The sequence below is a fragment of the Xiphophorus couchianus genome, chromosome 13 (assembly GCF_001444195.1).
Source record: "Xiphophorus couchianus chromosome 13, X_couchianus-1.0, whole genome shotgun sequence".
Lineage (NCBI taxonomy): Eukaryota > Metazoa > Chordata > Actinopteri > Cyprinodontiformes > Poeciliidae > Xiphophorus > Xiphophorus couchianus.
In genome coordinates, this window is record NC_040240.1 from 17909753 (window position 1) to 17927565 (window position 17813).

General features: G+C 36.4%; 2 protein-coding genes across 3 annotated transcripts in view; one reads left to right on the plus strand and one right to left on the minus strand.

Annotated features, from left to right (window-relative positions):
- The window catches only part of skic2 (SKI2 subunit of superkiller complex), a 30837-nt gene extending 22146 nt beyond the window's left edge, over positions 1–8691 (minus strand). The window contains exons 1-13 of the mRNA XM_028036841.1: positions 8679–8691; positions 7755–7873; positions 6104–6225; positions 5829–5946; positions 5586–5700; positions 4494–4568; positions 4356–4409; positions 4095–4258; positions 2633–2788; positions 2392–2537; positions 622–768; positions 458–542; positions 274–380 (exon numbers count right to left, since the gene is read on the minus strand). Coding sequence (XP_027892642.1) covers positions 274–380; positions 458–542; positions 622–768; positions 2392–2537; positions 2633–2788; positions 4095–4258; positions 4356–4409; positions 4494–4568; positions 5586–5700; positions 5829–5946; positions 6104–6225; positions 7755–7873; positions 8679–8691 — 1421 coding nt within the window. The remainder of the gene's footprint in view (positions 1–273; positions 381–457; positions 543–621; positions 769–2391; positions 2538–2632; positions 2789–4094; positions 4259–4355; positions 4410–4493; positions 4569–5585; positions 5701–5828; positions 5947–6103; positions 6226–7754; positions 7874–8678) is intronic.
- Positions 8692–8968: 277 nt separating this feature from the next.
- On the plus strand, positions 8969–15581 carry nelfe (negative elongation factor complex member E). Of its 2 annotated transcripts, XM_028036716.1 has the most exons (11): positions 8969–9022; positions 9244–9337; positions 9640–9709; positions 10127–10272; positions 11034–11108; positions 11821–11858; positions 11936–12219; positions 13404–13548; positions 13658–13712; positions 15157–15259; positions 15394–15581. In XM_028036716.1, exons 2-11 carry the CDS (start codon positions 9263–9265, stop codon positions 15468–15470), a joined length of 1068 nt encoding a protein of 355 aa, XP_027892517.1. In that variant the 5' UTR covers positions 8969–9022; positions 9244–9262; the 3' UTR covers positions 15471–15581. The 2 variants fall into 2 exon arrangements, with proteins under 2 accessions (XP_027892517.1, XP_027892518.1); XM_028036717.1 differs by lacking the exons at positions 15157–15259; positions 15394–15581 and adding an exon at positions 14861–14988.
- Positions 15582–17813: the final 2232 nt, after the last annotated feature.

A 17813-nucleotide genomic window follows, 5' to 3' on the forward strand; every position in this document is an offset into this window, starting at 1 on the left:
GTATCAAAAAGACTTAAGTAGTAAATTAAAAATCTGCAGAATGTACCAACTTTTTTGGCCGGTTTATCGATTAATCGTCAGAATATTCGATAGGATAATCAGTCACTAAAATAATCATTAGTTGCAGTCCTACGTTGTGAGTGTGTTTGTAACCTGCTCAACGAGCCAAAAATGTATAATGTTAGTAAGCTGGCCACTACTCAGAGGGTTCACCATTGGTCAACCTAATTATTGATTACTAAAATAATTGTTAAATGCAGCAACAGAAGTTACCCGATCCACTCGCTGAACTCCAAAGCATTCGGCACTGTGGCGCTGAGCAGGATGATGCTGACGTGATCTGGAAGCATGATCAGCACTTCCTCCCAAACCACCCCTCTCTGAGGCACACAGAAGAAAAACTGCTATTCTCACAGAGGAAGCAGAGGAAATAAAGTCTCCAAGGAGATTTCCTGACCTCAGCATCATTAATATAGTGGACCTCATCAAAGATGACCCACTCCAGGTCTCTGATGACCTCTGAGCCGTTGTACAACATCGACCTCAAAGAAAGCAGCAAGATAAGTCAATGTAGAAGTTTTATTCATCATTTTGAAAGCAAAATACTCAACATGAAGATACCTGAGGATCTCTGTGGTCATGATGAGACAGGAAGACTCGGGACTGAGCTGGACATCTCCGGTCAGGAGTCCCACGTCCCCAAAAGTGGTTTTAAAGTCTCTGAATTTCTGATTGGACAGAGCTTTGATGGGAGACGTGTAGATGGTCCTAGAAAAACCCAGAGGACCAAACAGGTTGAATTAGGATCATTAGTAGTACTAACATCTCTGTATTTTATGTTTTTGTGTCTTTATAAAGGTATTTGGTGTGTTTAAAATGTTTTTATGTATTCTGTACCACACTTTGGTCTTAATTTAAAATTCTTTATAAGTAAAGCTGGGTTGGAAAAGGAGTTAACAAAATATTTTTTATCAAATTATCATGAACAACATATTTTATCAATCTTGTGTTTGATAAATAATAGGTCTGCACAATATATCATGAGTACATCACAATAGCAGTGTGTAGTCCTGGAAACACAAATACACTGCAAAAACACAAAATCTTACCAAGTATTTTTGGTCTAGATTCTAGTGCAAATATGTCCTCTTATAAGATCAATTTTATGGGATTATTCACTTAAAACAGGCTTCTATGTTTCTGAAAAGTTACCTACTGTACTAAGATATTTGCACTAGAATCTGAACAAAAATAGTTGGTATAATTTTCTGTAAAATTATATATATTCTGTAAAATTATATCTTGTGTGGGACAGAAAGGAAAGGAGGAAACAGACATATATTGCAACATTTACAAATATTACCCCCATTGAAATATTTTCTTACATCATGCAGCCCTAGTAAATAAATAATGCACCAACAATTACAGGATTATTGATGATACAGATAAATTCAGTACATTAAAACCTTTATTCATATTTTGATTGTTCTGTTTCAGCGCCATCTAGTGGTGGAGTCAGAAACGCTTCGATGGAATCAACAGTCACTTGAGATCTATGGTTCATGAGAAGTGGGTTTTTAACGAATTATGTTAATCTCTTGGTAATGTGGTGCCTTTATAAATCCCCACTAAAAAGATTTAAATTGCATAAAAAAAGTGAGATAATTAGAAATCCAGATAAACTTGCTGCAGAAATTGTTATCCATTTAATCTGCAATTAAGTCCCATAAACTCCCAACATATTGAGTTTTATTTAATTTTTTCCACTCCTCTGTCTAAAACTAATTTGTTTTTATTTAATCAATTAGTGTATACATACAGCTCTGGAAAAATAAGAGACTGCTTAAAATTATAAACGGTCATATACCTATATACTCTTTTTACGTTTATGTTTGAGTAAAATGAACATTGTTCTTCTATTCTATGAACTACTGACAACATGTCTCTGCAAATAAATAAAACATTTTTTAAATTTATTTGCAGAAAATGGGAAATGGTCAAAATAACAAAAGACATGCAGACCTTTCAGACCTCAAATAATGCAAAGAAAACAAGTTAATATTCATTTAGAAACAACAATACTAATGTTTTAACTCAGGAAGAGTTCAGAAATCAACATTTGGTGGAAAAACCAGGAGGTTTTAATGGGGTTCAGTGCAGTGGGCTCTTAGTTTTTTCCAGAGCTGTGTAATTTCAGCTTGTTCTAGATAATCTCTTTGTGAATCCATATATGCACATTGCCTTTTGGATTATTATTTGTATTCTAATTAATTATTTCATTCCACACAGCTTTTAAATCAATACTCCTGTTAAATCGCAGCCATTATATCTCACATATTCCTCCTTCTCCTTTAGGCAGGCAGTAATTAAGCTGCACCAACAGTTTCTCACCTTGTCATGTGTTTCTGGGACAGAGCGATGGCGTACTCAGCCACCACCGTTTTGCCGGCCGACGTGTGAGCGGCTACAAAAACGGAGTCGTGGGCCTCCAGCCTCAGCACAGCCTGCTTCTGGAAAGTGTCCAACTCAAAGGGCCACTGAAACGGAGGAAGGCAGAGAGTCAGGCACCAGCGGACGCTCCATCACAGCCAGACAGAGGTAATTCAGAAATGAATCATATTCGAGTCGCCACCTTGAATGCCGGGTTTGGGATGCGTTTGTAGAAATCCTCACAGGGTGACAGAATGTCCACAGGGATGGCCCATTTCTTTTTCTCCTCTGGGTTCTCTTTTGGCTTTGACTTGTCTGTTTTTCCTGCCTCTGTTTGGGAACAAGAAGACTCTCCATCCTGAAGATGGACAAAAAAAAATTGATTTATTAAAAGCTTCTGTTATAAAGTGATTAATTACAGCCAGAATAAGTCCAATTTATGTCATATTTTTGTTGACCAATTTGATGTGATGCATTAAGACATAGTGAGATTAAAACATTACACAGTTATTGTTCTGAGGAGAAAAATATTTAATTCCAGTTTATTTATGTTTCAAATAGTTGATTGTGATGCATTTTCTGTCTAATTATATAAAAAATATTTTTTTAACCTAAAAAAAATATTTTGTCAGTACTTAAAAATGTTCACTTGAAGTGTGTCGGAGTCCTGCTGCAGATGAATGTGTGTATGAATGACTGTAGCGTAAAGAGTTTTGGAGTCCTCTGACTTGAAAAAACTATTGATCACACTTCAGCTAATCATTAATCATTGGAGGCACCATGACGGACATTGGAAGTGAGGGACGCTAGTTTTGAACAGAGCGACTGAAATTGTTTTCCCAAGTTGTTTTTGTCAGTTTATTCACTGATTATACTTATTCGGGTCAAGCTAATTTGTCTGTGAACTTACACCTGGTTGGGGCTCATATATACAAACTGCGGTATTTACAAAAGTTGGAAACAGCTAGCTTATAAACCGACCCATACCTCCTCCCTCCTGACATGTTGATTAAATTATCGACTTTGCCTGAATTCACCCCACATGATTTATATCAATACGTTATAAGCAGCGTTTCCCCTTACATCGGAGCAGCAATAAAAACCTACAACAGACGAGATGCTAACCAGTCTTTTCCATACATGTTCGAAATTTGTGGTTTTCTCACATTGTTAAACTTTTACATTTTCATAAAATATACTGTAACAAACCCGGAACCTCTTAAGTTGCTGAATATTAAAATAAAAGATGATATTTCAAAACAGAACCGCATAAAGTGTATTTTGCTTCCCACATCGTACTCTGTTTGGACCGTTTCTTTTCCCCATTCTGGTGCGGTCGCCATCTTTAAATCTGTACCTAAGGCTCGGCTTAAGGATGACCAGAGGCGCCCTCTTCTGGATGGCGGCCAAACTACAACACGCAAAGAAGGTCTAAGAGGACTGTCACTTAATTTATTGGAACTAATTTTAATCTAATAAACAATTAATCGCCAATTAATCGTAAGTGACGTAATTTTCAATACCCCTAGCAGCGTTAACAGTAGAAGGAGAAGGAGAAGTACAATTAAATTGAAGTTTTTGATGTCCAATGTCATCCAGGCTAGATTTAATAGTAGTAATAATAATAGTAGTAGCAGTAGTGGTGTTGATATTAAAAGAAACACCTTTATTCCCAGGTCTTCCAGGCTGTTAGTCCTGGGAATTCTGACGGCCTCTTGTCCTGCTTTGTCATCCTCCTTCTCCTCTGCTTCAGGCTGAAGATTAGGAATGTCTTCCAGTGTGGACAGCAGAGACATGAGGTTCACCTCTGGTTTTGCTATTTTGGCATCTTCACAGAGCAAATACAAAAAGCAGGAACCAGCGAATAAATTATCTTAAAGTTTTAAGAGCAAATTTATATATTTTTTAAATGTCTTGAACCAAACCTTTATCAGAGAAATCCATCCCAGCTTTGAGTCCAGGAGGGATTTTTAGTAAATCTGAGGTAAACAATAACATGAAATGTTATTTCCTTTGTGGCGGTGATTTACAAACTTATACTCTCAAAACAGAAAAAAAAAAACCTTTCTCAAAGTTTATTTCCTCCTCCTGTTCAGATCTCGTCTTAATTTGGTCCAGAGTGAGTTCCTCCATTCCTCCTGTGAAAAATCAACGATTAAAGATTGATAAGCTGCTTTAAGCAAAACTCTACAAAAATAATATTTCTTCTTAATATCGTGCTTCACAGGATTCAGATCTTCTGGTAAATGTTTAAAGTGGCTTCAACCAGCAGGTCTGCAAGCTCAATTTTCAGTTTAACCTTTTTCTTCGACCTTATTTAGACTTTACCAAAATATGTTTTACTTTAAAACCTACTGTAAGATTGGTTGATAAAGTCATCCCAACTTATATACCAACATCTTTACAGTATTTTAACTTTCTGTACAAAAGTCTTGTTTGTTCAATTTCATTCAATTATGTTAAATAATACTTTATTTAATCAAAATGGAAATTAAATATTGCTGTAACTCATATCATAAAGAGTCTTTATAGATGGTGATGCTGTGGAAAGGAAAGATTTCCAGTAGTAAGCTTGTCGCAATAAGCAATTAATCACATAATAAATTAAAATTAACTTGGCACTTTTCATTCTGATTCTATTTTTTCAAGGGAAGTTTTGTTTAAAGGGATTTCATAATACATTTTATTTATGGTTTCGGTTGTGTGAGTTTTTTTATTTTATATTTTATTTATGTTTGGTCATTGTGTTTTATTTTGCATATTTAAAATGTCATCCAGTTCTAGTGTTAAGTGTTCTTTACAAAATTTTAATTATGTTAGTCTTTGAGAGGACAAACTTACATTATTGTGCAATTATTATCAATATGTTACTTTAAAATGGTCTCAAAACAACAATACTATCATTTATTGCAATAATTCCTGGGACAATTGATCACGATAGGCCTCTGGAGTAGGGGTCAGTTGCTGTATGACAGTATCATAGCTGTCATGACATGCTGAAAGAAATATTAGAAATATTTTACCACCAGATTGCAAGAAACTCTGCTCAGATCAGAGCATAAAGAAATTAGAGACGAGTTTAAAACCTCTGGACAATCCTGTCCACACATCACAGCAGAAAGGAAGTTCTGGATCAATATATCAATATCTCTAACCGGGGAGGAAGGGGTAGTTAGTGTTGCTTCCCCGAAGGCTTTCAGAAGGAGGCCCAGGCTGACGCTGCAGTGACAGCGAGTTTTTGGCCGACAGGCCAGTGTTTTCAAGTAAAACCTAAAAAACAAGCCAAAAAAATACAGATATTGGTTTATTTACTGAGATGGAGTTGGTTAGCAGCAGTTTTACACAACAGTTCTGCAGAGACTGAGTGGTTTACTGGTTTAAAGAAGAGAAAGTGTCACCTCTGTGAAGTCCAGCAGCATCCCTGTGGTTGGATCTCTGACGACTGAGAGCCCAGAGTGAAGCGGAGACGGGGCGCAGCTGAGCAAAGAGTCGACATTAACCTTCCTTTCAGTCACCCTGGGGAGAAAAACAAAGAAAATATCACATCTTCTTCAAGATATCATAAATTTACTATGATAGTGATTGTACATCTTTTATTTGTGAAATGGTAAGTCTTATGTGTTCATAATGGGCTTTCAATAATGACATCAAGATAATAAACAGTGTGGTATACTTGAGAAACTTCTGAAAGGCAAAGTCTGTGTCATGGATGGGCAGCCAGGCTGGATCCTGCAGAAACCGTTTCTCCACTTCTCTCTCCAGGCCCAGGCTGGTGGGTGGGAGTCCATGGGGAAGCTGTGGAGGACGGGATAAGATCAGAAATATTAGGGTCTTTTCCACATTTATTAATCAATAAGATTTGGACTGGACGATAAGGCCGAAAACCATATCACAATATTCGTGTTTCATACTAGTTTACAATGATATTTATATTTTTTTGTTTTAAATATCTAAAATACTATCAAACTGGTGGCATAACCTTTCCTGTTTTATCCACAGTTTTCCCTCTATGCTGTTGTTTTTAATTTTTTTAGCAGTTGAGAAACTGCGACTGCACATGTTACTCAGCAGGTCGTTGCTAGGTAACCATAGAATGAGTGAGTTGCTAGGTAACCATAGAATGAGTGAGTCAGTTGATTCCACCAAAGTGAGAGGGTGAGAAGCTAAAGCTAAAGTTTCTCAACCTCCACACAGAAAGCTTTGCGGTTCTGGATCGGAGTTCAGTGAACTTATGAAATATTCTGTTCTGATATATTCTCCATTAATGCTGATCACATGTCTGTCATGATATATGTTGTTACTGATTTATTGTCCAGCGTTAGATTAAATTAATCTGGAGGAGAGATGAGTGAGAACAGACAAAAATAGCAAAATACAACATTTATTCAAAGACAATAGGAGAAAAATAATGAAGTCAAAGGGAAAATTATAACTTCTGCCATGCTGTAAAATTTCTTCGGAAATGGCTTTTTTACAACACTTAAATATTTCACTGTATAATATAAATATAGTAAAGAAAGTTCTGATAATTCCCTTCATTAAGGGAAAAATTTCCTTCATTAAGGGTTTGGACCAACATGACCTTGTGTGAAACTATAATTTCCCCATAAACATAACAGGCAGTTGGGCCTCCTTTGGCGACAGCAACTTCAATCAAGCGTTTTCGATAACTGGTAGTAGGAATTTTACAATTTTATGGAGAAATTTTAATCCTGAATTGTTTTAATTCAGCTACACTGGAGGGTTTACGGGCACAAACAGCCTGGTTTAGGGCCTGCCATCACATCTCAATCAGGTTCAAGTCTTTGGCTAAACCAAAACTTTCTTCCTGATTGTGTACTGCATTATTGTCCTGCAGCACAATACAAGTTCACTCAAGCTTAAAGTCACAAACTGAAAGCCGTATTTTCTCCGCCAATTTTGTTTCTGTAGAGAAATGGAGTTGCGGTTGATTTTGATAACTTGTCTAGGTCCTGGAGCAGCAACACTAACTCATACTTGGCAGTCAAGTTTTGTTTTTTGTCTTGAAATGCTGGTAATTCTACATCAGATAAAACAAATATCCAGCTTAACAGTGGTCTGCAGCAGGCAGGAGAAATGCTTGATCTTCTCTCACAGTTAATGTAAAATAGTCATATTGTACTATATATGTTCCCCCCACTACAAATCTCTCTTCTGAAACAGGCAGGGTGGAATTTTGTTGTCATGATTGATTTGGTAAAGATTTCAATTAAAAGAAGAAGAACAACAGAAAATAGTTGCGTTAGATGTGTCAAGCATGTGAGATTTAATTATTGTAAACAGTAAACCTGCCCTGTACTGACCGTGCTCTGGGGAGGCAACGGCTGGTCAGGCAGCGGGTGTGTGATGAGCTCAAACCTTCCTGAGCGTCCCATCTCCAGCAGGGACAGCGGCAGGTCCATGGGGCCGACAGGGGGTACATCTGCACTCCAAACAACACAGAGGCTCTTTAACAGACATCTTTGGTAGAGGATTAGCGTCTTAACAAAAATTAAAATTTTAATCTCACAATTCTGAAATAACATTTTGAATTATGACTTTAATGCAAAGGAGAAGACTCTTCAGTTAGTTCTACTCATTCTGACTTTTTTCTCCTATTTCTGAGATTAATGTCAGAAGAGTTGACAAATTTCACAAAGTTGCATTTCCAAAAGAGGTGGGTCGTGAGAAAACAATACTGGCTGAACAGAAAATAAATTAATCTTTTGATATGTAAAAACCCTACACAATCCTCCGGTGGTTAATCTTATTCTGATTTTTTTCTCCCAATTCTGAGATTAACGTCAGATTTTTTTTCCCTTGAATGTTGAGATTAAAGTCACAATTCTGAGATTACACTGAAAATTCAGCCTTTTTTTATTTTTAGAATTACGGGATTAACGTTATTTATTTTTTTCCTCCAGTGGTTCTAATTTTCTACCGTACACATAAACCACACTACAGAAACCAGCAAAGCTTTATTCACACATGTAAACCGCACGTAGTTAGAAAAATCGATCTACCAGACATGAATGTTGCTTTAACAGATGAAGTGCACCGAGAAACCAGATCCTGCTACAGACATCAGATCAGTAAAGTTAATTGCACATTTGATCTGGTGTTGATTGAAGTAGTAGTTTAACTGAAACCTTCACCAGCTCCGCATGCAAGAAAGCAAACTGAAACACATTTAAATTATTTAGGAGTATTTCAAGGATATGCTGATCTTCCGCTGAAGCACAACGTACGTATTCTGTCCATGGTCTTTCATCAGCAGACTGAAACTTGCCACCATGAAGCTCTGCCCTGTCCTGCCCTGCTGTCGCTGCGGAAGTTGCCCGGAACTCCAAAGCGGAAGTAGCTAGCATTTGAAGCTAACGCAAAAAGAATAATAAATAACAAAACTAAAAATGTGCAAAAAAAAAAAAAAAAATACGTGTAGGAATATATTTCATGAAATTGGTAATATCCAACAATAATTATATGTATATTTTGTAGTTTGGATTTTTTTTAAAGAAATAAAAAATACGTGCTTACGTAATATCTACGCGTCGGTGTTTTTGTTTGAGCCGTTTGACTTCCAGAGAAGGTGGTGAGTAATTACCAATACTATTTTAGAATAAAATAATTCATGCTTTGGGCTGCACTAATAGAGAAACTCTGTTTTTGCTATTTGTTGTTTTGTTTACCACTTGTAGTCTCTGGAAATTAGTTACCCTGCCGTTCCTGGCTTGTTAAATCAGACGGCTAACGGTGGTTGACAATAAAAACTCTGCTTTAATGCTCCTTCTTGCCTCTTTTTGCTTTTATTAGTGCTGTAGCTGTTGCTGTGATGGTGTTGTTTCCGAACTCACTAACGGAGGAAGAGGAGTCTCTACAGAAGAAGTATGCTAAACTTAAGAAAAAGGTAATCTCCTGCTTTGAATTGTTTCCTTTTATATCCGTTATCATGATAAATATCGCTTAAAGGCTCAGATGCTCACCTAAGTTTGCTCTGCAAAAGGCTGAAATGATTCATACTTAATATTAATAGTGTTTGTGGATGAGTGAATGAATAGAATAGCATAAAATTTCTTCGGGGAAATTTCAGTGTATCAACAGCACAGTAAAAAGTGATCTATAGATATGTCAGATTTTCTTGTGTAGTTGCTAACAGGGTACACTGCTACAACATCAGTAAACAAAGTGATTTAACTGCTGTAATTTCAGAAAAAGGCACTTCTTGCACTGAAGAAGCAGAGTTCAACCAACCAAACAAACCAGAGTGGCTTGAAACGGAGTAAGTGATTGGATTGATTTTTAATAGATTTATTACTAAATTTATTACTAGTCAAGGTTTTTGCACCAAAACGAGGAATTTGACTGTGGCTCCACTTTGCTATCGGTGAAGATATTTTACATGTGTACGGAAATAAATATATGTATAAGTAAGACGGGGTCGAATTAATGCAAAATCTGATAATTTTAAGAACTGTAACAATAACAGCAAGCCATTGTGACAACCTAAGCAAGCTTATAAAATACACATTTGTTGAACTGCCTAGAAAGGTGGGCATATCTTATCTAGGATACCGTTTTTTCTTTTGCTTTGATTGTATAGAGAAAATTTATATTTTTAATGCTAACCAATTAGCATTTATTTATGTAAACACTAGGTTGGTTTTTATTTTAAATATTTCACTATTTTGTTTTGCAGCGCTGTCGGATCAGCCTGTTGTTGATACCGCAACAGCGACAGAGCAAGCTAAGATGCTCATCAAGTCAGGCGCCATCAGCGCCATTAAATCAGAGACAAAGAACTCCGGCTTCAAACGCTCCCGAATGCTAGAAATCAAACTTAAGGTACCGTATCATTAAATACAGGGCAGTGGAAAATGATTTGGACCCCAGAAAATACAGATTTCCTCTGTTTTGCTTTTTTTGTCACTTTGATTACCATTGTCTGTTATTTAAATTAGTTGGATGATCTGAAAATCTGTGAGTAAAAAGTATTCCTCAGTCCTGTGTAATAAATGAGCCACTGTGTGTAATACGAATTAATGGTTATTTCAGTAATTGATTAATCTACAGATTATCTTAGTGACTAATCAATTAATTGGATAAAAAATGGCACAACTCACAGATGTTTCATTTAACCACTTAAGCCTTTTTATACAATCTTAGAAGTACATGAAAAGATCCAAATAAAAAATATATAGCTAATTTCCTTTTTAAATAAGAAAATAAGCATTTTATTTTATTGCCTAAAATGCAGTAACATAGCAGAGTAAATCTGAAACAGGTGAAACTAAAACTGACAATTAAGGAATTCAGAGTAAAACAGATTTACAAACAATTACAAGTACTTTTTTTATATATATATATAGTTTTGGCTTAATTACTCCTCTGAAGAAGTTTTTTCAGCGAATTGCCTTATTTGAATCTGCATATTCCAGTTAATGATGAATCAATTACTAATTTAGTTGACAATTATTTCAATAGCTGATTAATCCAAATAATCATTTCAGCCCAACTAATCTGTATATTAATTGGTTTTGATGAAGGAACATGCAGCTTATCTCCTTTTCTGCCTGTTTTCTTCTTTTATTGTTCCACTTCCTCAGGACCCAGAAAAAGGTCCGGCTCCTGCCTTCCTACCCTTCCAAAGGAGTGTCTCTATAGATGATGATCCACATGAGGTATAAATGAGATTTTATGTTATTCCTATACAGTGAACCCTCGCTATAACGCTGTTCACCTTTCACGGCCTCGCTGCTTCGCGGAGTTTTTTGTGCAGGTTTTTTTTCACAGTGCATTGTGTTCTGCGTCCTGATTGGCTAAACAGTCTCCACGCTTCTTCTCTACCTGTGTGCCAATAACGTTACAGTATTTAAATATACGTAATGCAGCTTGGCAAATTTTGGTAAAAGTTTTTGCCCAGAAGAAAAAAAGAGCAACAACAACAACTACCGATAACTATGTTCTTCTCTCAAAAAAACACACCTGCACCACAGGCTTCTGGAGAAAAAGATACTAGAGAGCGGAGTCAGGCCGCAGCGTCACAGTCAGAGGAACAGTGAAATACACGAGTCACAATTTCTCCTACTGTACTTCGTATTGATGATTAAAATTATTATTTTACTGTAGTTATTTGTAAGAAAGCTTTCTATTTCTTTAAAAAATGCTTAGGTCTGAAAACAGGTTTTGTTCTTTGATTTCAATGTAGAGTATTTAATTATGCTGTATAATAATTGTAAAAAAATAAAGGTAACTACTTCATGGATTTCGCCTATCACGGGTTCTTTTCGGAACGCAACCCCCGCGAAAAACGAGGGTTCACTGTATACATTTTCAAATACCGGTAAATGATCTGCTTTCTATTCTGAAGTTTCTTTGTGTCATTTTTTCTAGTCTGGAAAGAGAGGTCAAATGAAGAGTCTGTATGAAAGGTAAAAACCCGAACCTAAACAAATCCTCAAAGTGTCCCTCCATGGGTCTAACACAGTGTCTTTTTGCGTCCCTGCAGCTTCGTTAGTTCAAGCGACCGATACCGGGATGAAGAAGAAGGAGGCGGCTTGTCGTCCAGCCGTGATGTGGACCGAGAAAGGGACAGAGACATAGACAGGGAGTGGGAAAGAGACAGAGATCGGGATCGAGACCGGGAACGGGAACAGGATAGAGACAGAGGCCGGGACAGAGACAGAGACAGAGACAGGGAAAGAGAACGAGAAAGACACAGAGAACGAAGCAGAGAGAGAGACAGAGACCAGGACAGGGAGCGGGACAGAGACAGAGACACACCTTTCAGAAGTAAGTAGATTTTCATAATGTTTATTTATTTATTTACTTTTTAAAATATTTTATTACACATTGAAAGAATTACAATAAAACCAACTAATACAAATACATTTCACAGAATATATGAATGGGGAAGGATCTCGGAAAACACTCCTTTGTGCATTTAGGATGCATCAAACTGTTGCATCTTTAAACTGACTTATCTCTCCTGAGAGTGACCCAAATATTTGTAGAAACAGTGTCTTTGTCTTGATGCTGGATTTTATACATGGAAGAGATTAGAGCACCTAAATTCATTAAAAAAATTATTTGATTACTTTTGGTAACATAGTGAATCAAGAAGTAGCTCTGTAACGATGATACATTTTGCTGGACGATAAATAGTCTCAATAATTATTGCAATAAACAATAATATTATTGCTTTGAGACCATTTTCAAATAATGTAGTCGTATGATAATGTACGTTCGCGCTTTAAAAGACCAATAGACTTTGTTTTAGAAAAAAATGTTTAACAAGCATGAACAACAACAATTAAAAACCATACAACCAAAACCTTAAATACAATGGATTATGATATGTATGTAGAGAAAACTTCCATTCAAAAATATTAGTCATCTGAATAAAAATTGAGCTCATTTTAGTTATCAATTTATTAATTGCTTCTTGCAACAGCCTTATCAAAAATCATCTAAATTGTTGCTGCAATCATCTCAGCTAAATTAGCAGAAGTTCACTTTTCATACTTGTACAATCTTTCCACTCAGGGCTACTTAATATTAACACATTTTCCTCTCTACTCTGTTCGTTTTTCACACATCTTCACGTCTCCCTCTGAACTTTTTTACTTCTGCCCATAAGAAACATTTTAGTTGTGGACAGTCAAAGTCCATCCAAGATGGCAAAGACAACATTGTAAAGCAGAAGTTTAATGCACGACACTTGAAGTAGCATAGCCACTAAATCCAAGTAGTCCTTTAAGCATTTGTGGTTTTGCAACAAAGATTGCAAGTCCACATATTTTGAAGTTCTGTTGTAAACAAAAATATTCTCCTCTATCCCTCATAGAGCACACTTTCTTCAAAAAGCCTTATTAGGTACTCAGTTTATAGATAAACTGAAATTAGAAAAGATGCAAATGGTTTACTGAGAAGTGTGGTTTTGATTCTTGTTTGTTTTTTTCTTTCTTTCCTATCAGGATCGGACTCGTACCCGGAGCGCAGAGGTGTGCGTAAGGGGAACACGGTGTATGTTTACGGCTCCGGCCTGGTGGAGGACAGCCTGCGCTCGGCCTTCTCCCATCATGGGAACATCATCGACCTCTCAATGGACAACCCGCGCAAGTATGGAACCAGTACTCTGTTAAGCTAACCATTATCCCGACATTCTTCATTCCTGATGCATTCTCCTTATTATATGCACTGGAACTCTTCCTCATGTTTCTCTTTGCAGTTGTGCATTTATCACGTTTGAGAAGATGGAGTCTGCAGACCAGGCTGTAGCTGAGGTTGGCACTATGCTGTTTTTTACATTTTATGGAGGCTTTCCACTTATTTTCAGTCCATCACTTGATCACTTTTAATGAAAAGTTGTGTTATATGTAAGCAGGGGGAAATCTGCTTTTTGTCATACCAGATTTGATTTTCAAATTTTTTTTTCCCTTCCTTTTCTAAAAAAAATAGTGCAGACAATATTTTCAAAATTTCAATCATCCTTTCTTTGTGTTGTATGAGAGAGAATTAGGAGCAGGCTATGAAAAGTTGTGTTCAATTGCAAGAACATAATTGTATTTCCTGAAAAAAGTTTCATTTTTACATGAAAAAACATCTTAAATTTGCTTCAAAAAGTTGTTTGGATGAGGTAAAAACTTCTAGTTATCAAGATGTGACATGACCACCACAATCCATGTTGTTTCTCTTCAAAATAGACACAGTTGTTTGCACAATCATTTGAAACTCCTGCTATTGATAATAATTTGATTCTGATGTATTTAAAAAAATCTATATTTCTATTAAGTAGTAACTTATACCAAGGTAAAGCTTCACAAGATCCTGAATATTCCACATTTAATTTTATTTGTTTTCTTTCATGTTTAAGTTCTTATAAAATTATGACTGTATTCTGGTAATATTACAATGTTATTCTCATATTATTTTGATTTTATTGTCGTATGGCTGTATTCTTGTAACATTATGACTTTATTCTTGTAATTAAATTTAAAAATCACAGCCTGGCCTTAATATCACTTTGTAGAGGTGACTTAAATTCAAAGTTCAAAGAAAAATAAACCATAAAACACGTATGTCAACAAAAGGTGGCGGCTCTGGACGCACTGACGTCACACTTAACTATGGAAAACCAAAGAAAGAATTGGTGGAGAAAAAAAAACTATTTTTCAAAAATTAAATCTTAAAACCCAAACACTATTAATTGATAAAACCCAAGTTTAATGTGACTTAAACCTGATCTGTGAAACATTTTTCACAGATCAGTGTCCGCATAACAATGTCCCTAAACTAAATCAATGTTGTGTCTGTATGTTGAAACTTGAGTCTCTTTTCCATTAGCAGCAAACACAAAAACATAATTTTTCCAAATGTCCTTTTATTTAAAAGTAAAGGTTGAATCGCAGAATTTCTAAATCTTTGTCTTCAGGTTAAATCTTTCCATCAAGGGGCGTGCTGTGGTGGCGCAGGGGGTTAGCACGCCCCACGTTTGGAGGCCTTAGTCCTCGACGCGGACGTCACGGGTTCGACTCCCGGTCCCGACGACCTTTACCGCATGTCTTCCCCCCCTCTCCTCACCCTCCTTCCTGTCTGCCTACTGTTGAAAAATATGAGCCGCTAGCGCCGCAAAAACTCTTCGGAGAAAAAAAAGGAAAAAAAAATTTTTTTTAAATCTTTCCATCAAACTGTTAATTATTTTGCCTGTTTGTGTTTTTTCCCCCACAGTTGAATGGAGCTGTGGTGGGAGACGTTCATATCAGAGTCAGCATTGCCAGGAAGCAGCCCATGCTGGACGCTGCCACCGGAAAATCAGTGTGGGCCTCCCTCGGTAAACTCTTCTTCATTAAGAACCCGTTCTCAAACTGTGCCGTTGTCAGAGAAAACATTTGCAATTTCCGTGTAAATGTACAGTACAAACACAACGAAACTCTTCCATTTTCTTTCTTTTTTCAAATCTTCCAGCTGTGCAGAACAGCACCAAAGGCTCGTACAGGGATAAGAGGAACCAAGTGGTCTACAGTGAAGACTTCCTGGAATAAAAGAAGTTTTTTTTTTGTTTTGTTTTAATGAGAAGCTGGCCTGTATCATGGAATTGTTTTTCGTTGAATTGAATAAATCACATTCTCAAGTAGAATTCCACAAAACTGGGATTTATAAGGTTTCTGCACATCTTTCCTGGCAAAATCCTGAACTCTTCTGGACTCCTCCGATCATTTTTAAAAGTGAAAATATAAAACTTCACGGCTTTATTAGGAATTTGACAGAAGGATGGAGAAATGAGCTGACCAAATTTTCAGACAATACAGAATAAAATCTCATCATCTTCATTTAAAGTCTGACCGTTTGAGAAAAATCTGCCATCAATCGTGAAGAAATAAGTCTGAAAATTTATAACTTAAAATTTTAAATAGATATACAATGTAAAATAATTAAGACGCAGTCTTGTTTTCTTTCAACTCTATGCAACTGAAAACAGTATTTTATGTTGTATTTATTTGGACTTTTAGGCTTAAATGTTACGCATCAAACCTTAAATATAATTTTTTTTTAAATTGTACTACAAATCTTCAAAATTAAATAAGCGTCCTTCATCGACTGTGAAAATAACCAAACTTAAATCGTTCCTGAGTGCTCTCCAAGTTTATTACCTGTGCAGCTCGCTTCATGTCAAACCGATATTCGGATCATTGATGCGTTTTAATCAACCTTCTGTGTGCAGCAGATGAACAGATTGAAATTAGAATCACTGATTTACCATTACAGTACAAATATCTACATAAAAACAAGACATGTTAGTAGTTTTCTCTAATTTCTTTGTTACATGACACATTACAAAATATCTCACTCAAACCCAAAGGAGAAAATAGTTCACAACAATTTCAGATATGTTAAAAAAAAAAAAAAAAGTACTGGTAGAATAATGTCTTTGGCTTCAGGGAGTTTCACATAATATCCACTGGTCCAGTTTACTCAGATGCAGTTTAACAGCTACTAGCTACAACCATTTATATTGCTTGTTTACTGTCCATTTATCTTCACACTAGACACGTGGTTTGGCAGTAAACATATGAAGGCATTTTAATATTTTTAGCACTTTAAGATCAGTAATGTCACCATGACCCTTTGAAAAGCAGATCCAGCAGACTGCCATAAACTGATGAGCATGAAGGCTTCACAATTCATTTCCCTTGAACCATTTTCACATTAAAGTTAAAACTATAAATCTCTGTGTATTTTAGGAGATTTTGATGTAATAAACCAACACAAAGCAGGATGTTTTAATGAAAATCTGAAATGTGTGTCTATATATTTCAATGACTAAAAGAAGAAATATGCCCGTTTTTCTTAGCTAAATTGTTCGAGCTCAGTACGATTGGACGGTGAGCATCTAACAACGATTGGCTAAGGTGACAAACCAAAAAATTAACACCGAAATTTATGACAATGACCGACGTCATTTTGCACATATCGGTATTTTTAAAAAACGTGTCTTTTTAGTAAGCTATGCTCGTGTTCCTTTAAGACGCCGCGCTACGTGTACATTCAGTAGTCACGTGACTCCACCCCATCCAGAAGAAGCGAAAGAGACGGTGAGGTTGGAAAAAAATGGAGGAAATTTCAAATGTGGAAATGGTGGCGGTGGTTGAGGAGGAAGATGAGCAGCTAATGAACGGCTTAATATAGAATAACATTTATTTTAGGCCATATAGTCCAACCCTAATTGAAATAATACAAACATATTAACATAAATGTGCTATGTAAAACCCCTTTCTCTACGCTTTGACTCTTGAAGTTTTAAATTTTATCCAATGCCAACGTTCGGCCGTGATGTACGTCATGCCCTAGTTTGATCCTGCACTGCAAAGAGAGAAGTGCAAAGCCGAATAAAACGGCTGTTCATATGAATTCAGTATTTTTGAAGCCAACATGGACTGAACGGCTTCGTTCACTCCCAGCTCCGCCATTGCTAAAACTACAAGCAGACTACCAAGACAGCGCAGAAAAATCGACGTCATCGTTCACAACATCTTCTGTTCTCTGATTGGCTGGTAGAAATTCTACCGGATCTGGGCGATATGGCTGAAAAACGTCTAATGATATGTGTTTAATATCAGTCTATATCAATAATTTTTGAGTAGTTTGAACTGGTGGCATGGCCTTTCCTATTTTATCCAAAGTTTCATGGCCTTTCCTATTTTATCCAAAGTTTCATTCCACACCTCAGTTTTTAATTTTTAAGCAGTTATGAGGCACCGTGGTGAAATCTTAAGCTACCTAGCAACAGGTTGTTGCTGGGTAACCAAACAGTGAGTGAGTTAGTTGATGTCGCCAACAGGTTGGGGACCGCTGAGTTAGTTGATGTCGCCAACCTAGCTTAGGTG

Coding starts and splice junctions, on each gene's coding strand:
- nelfe (XM_028036716.1), top strand. CDS start 9,263: ATGGTGTTGTTTCCGAACTCACTAACGGAGGAAGAGGAGTCTCTACAG. Junction 13,549..13,657: donor TCAATGGACAACCCGCGCAA/GTATGGAACCAG, acceptor TTCTCTTTGCAG/TTGTGCATTTATCACGTTTG. Junction 13,713..15,156: donor CAGACCAGGCTGTAGCTGAG/GTTGGCACTATG, acceptor TTTCCCCCACAG/TTGAATGGAGCTGTGGTGGG.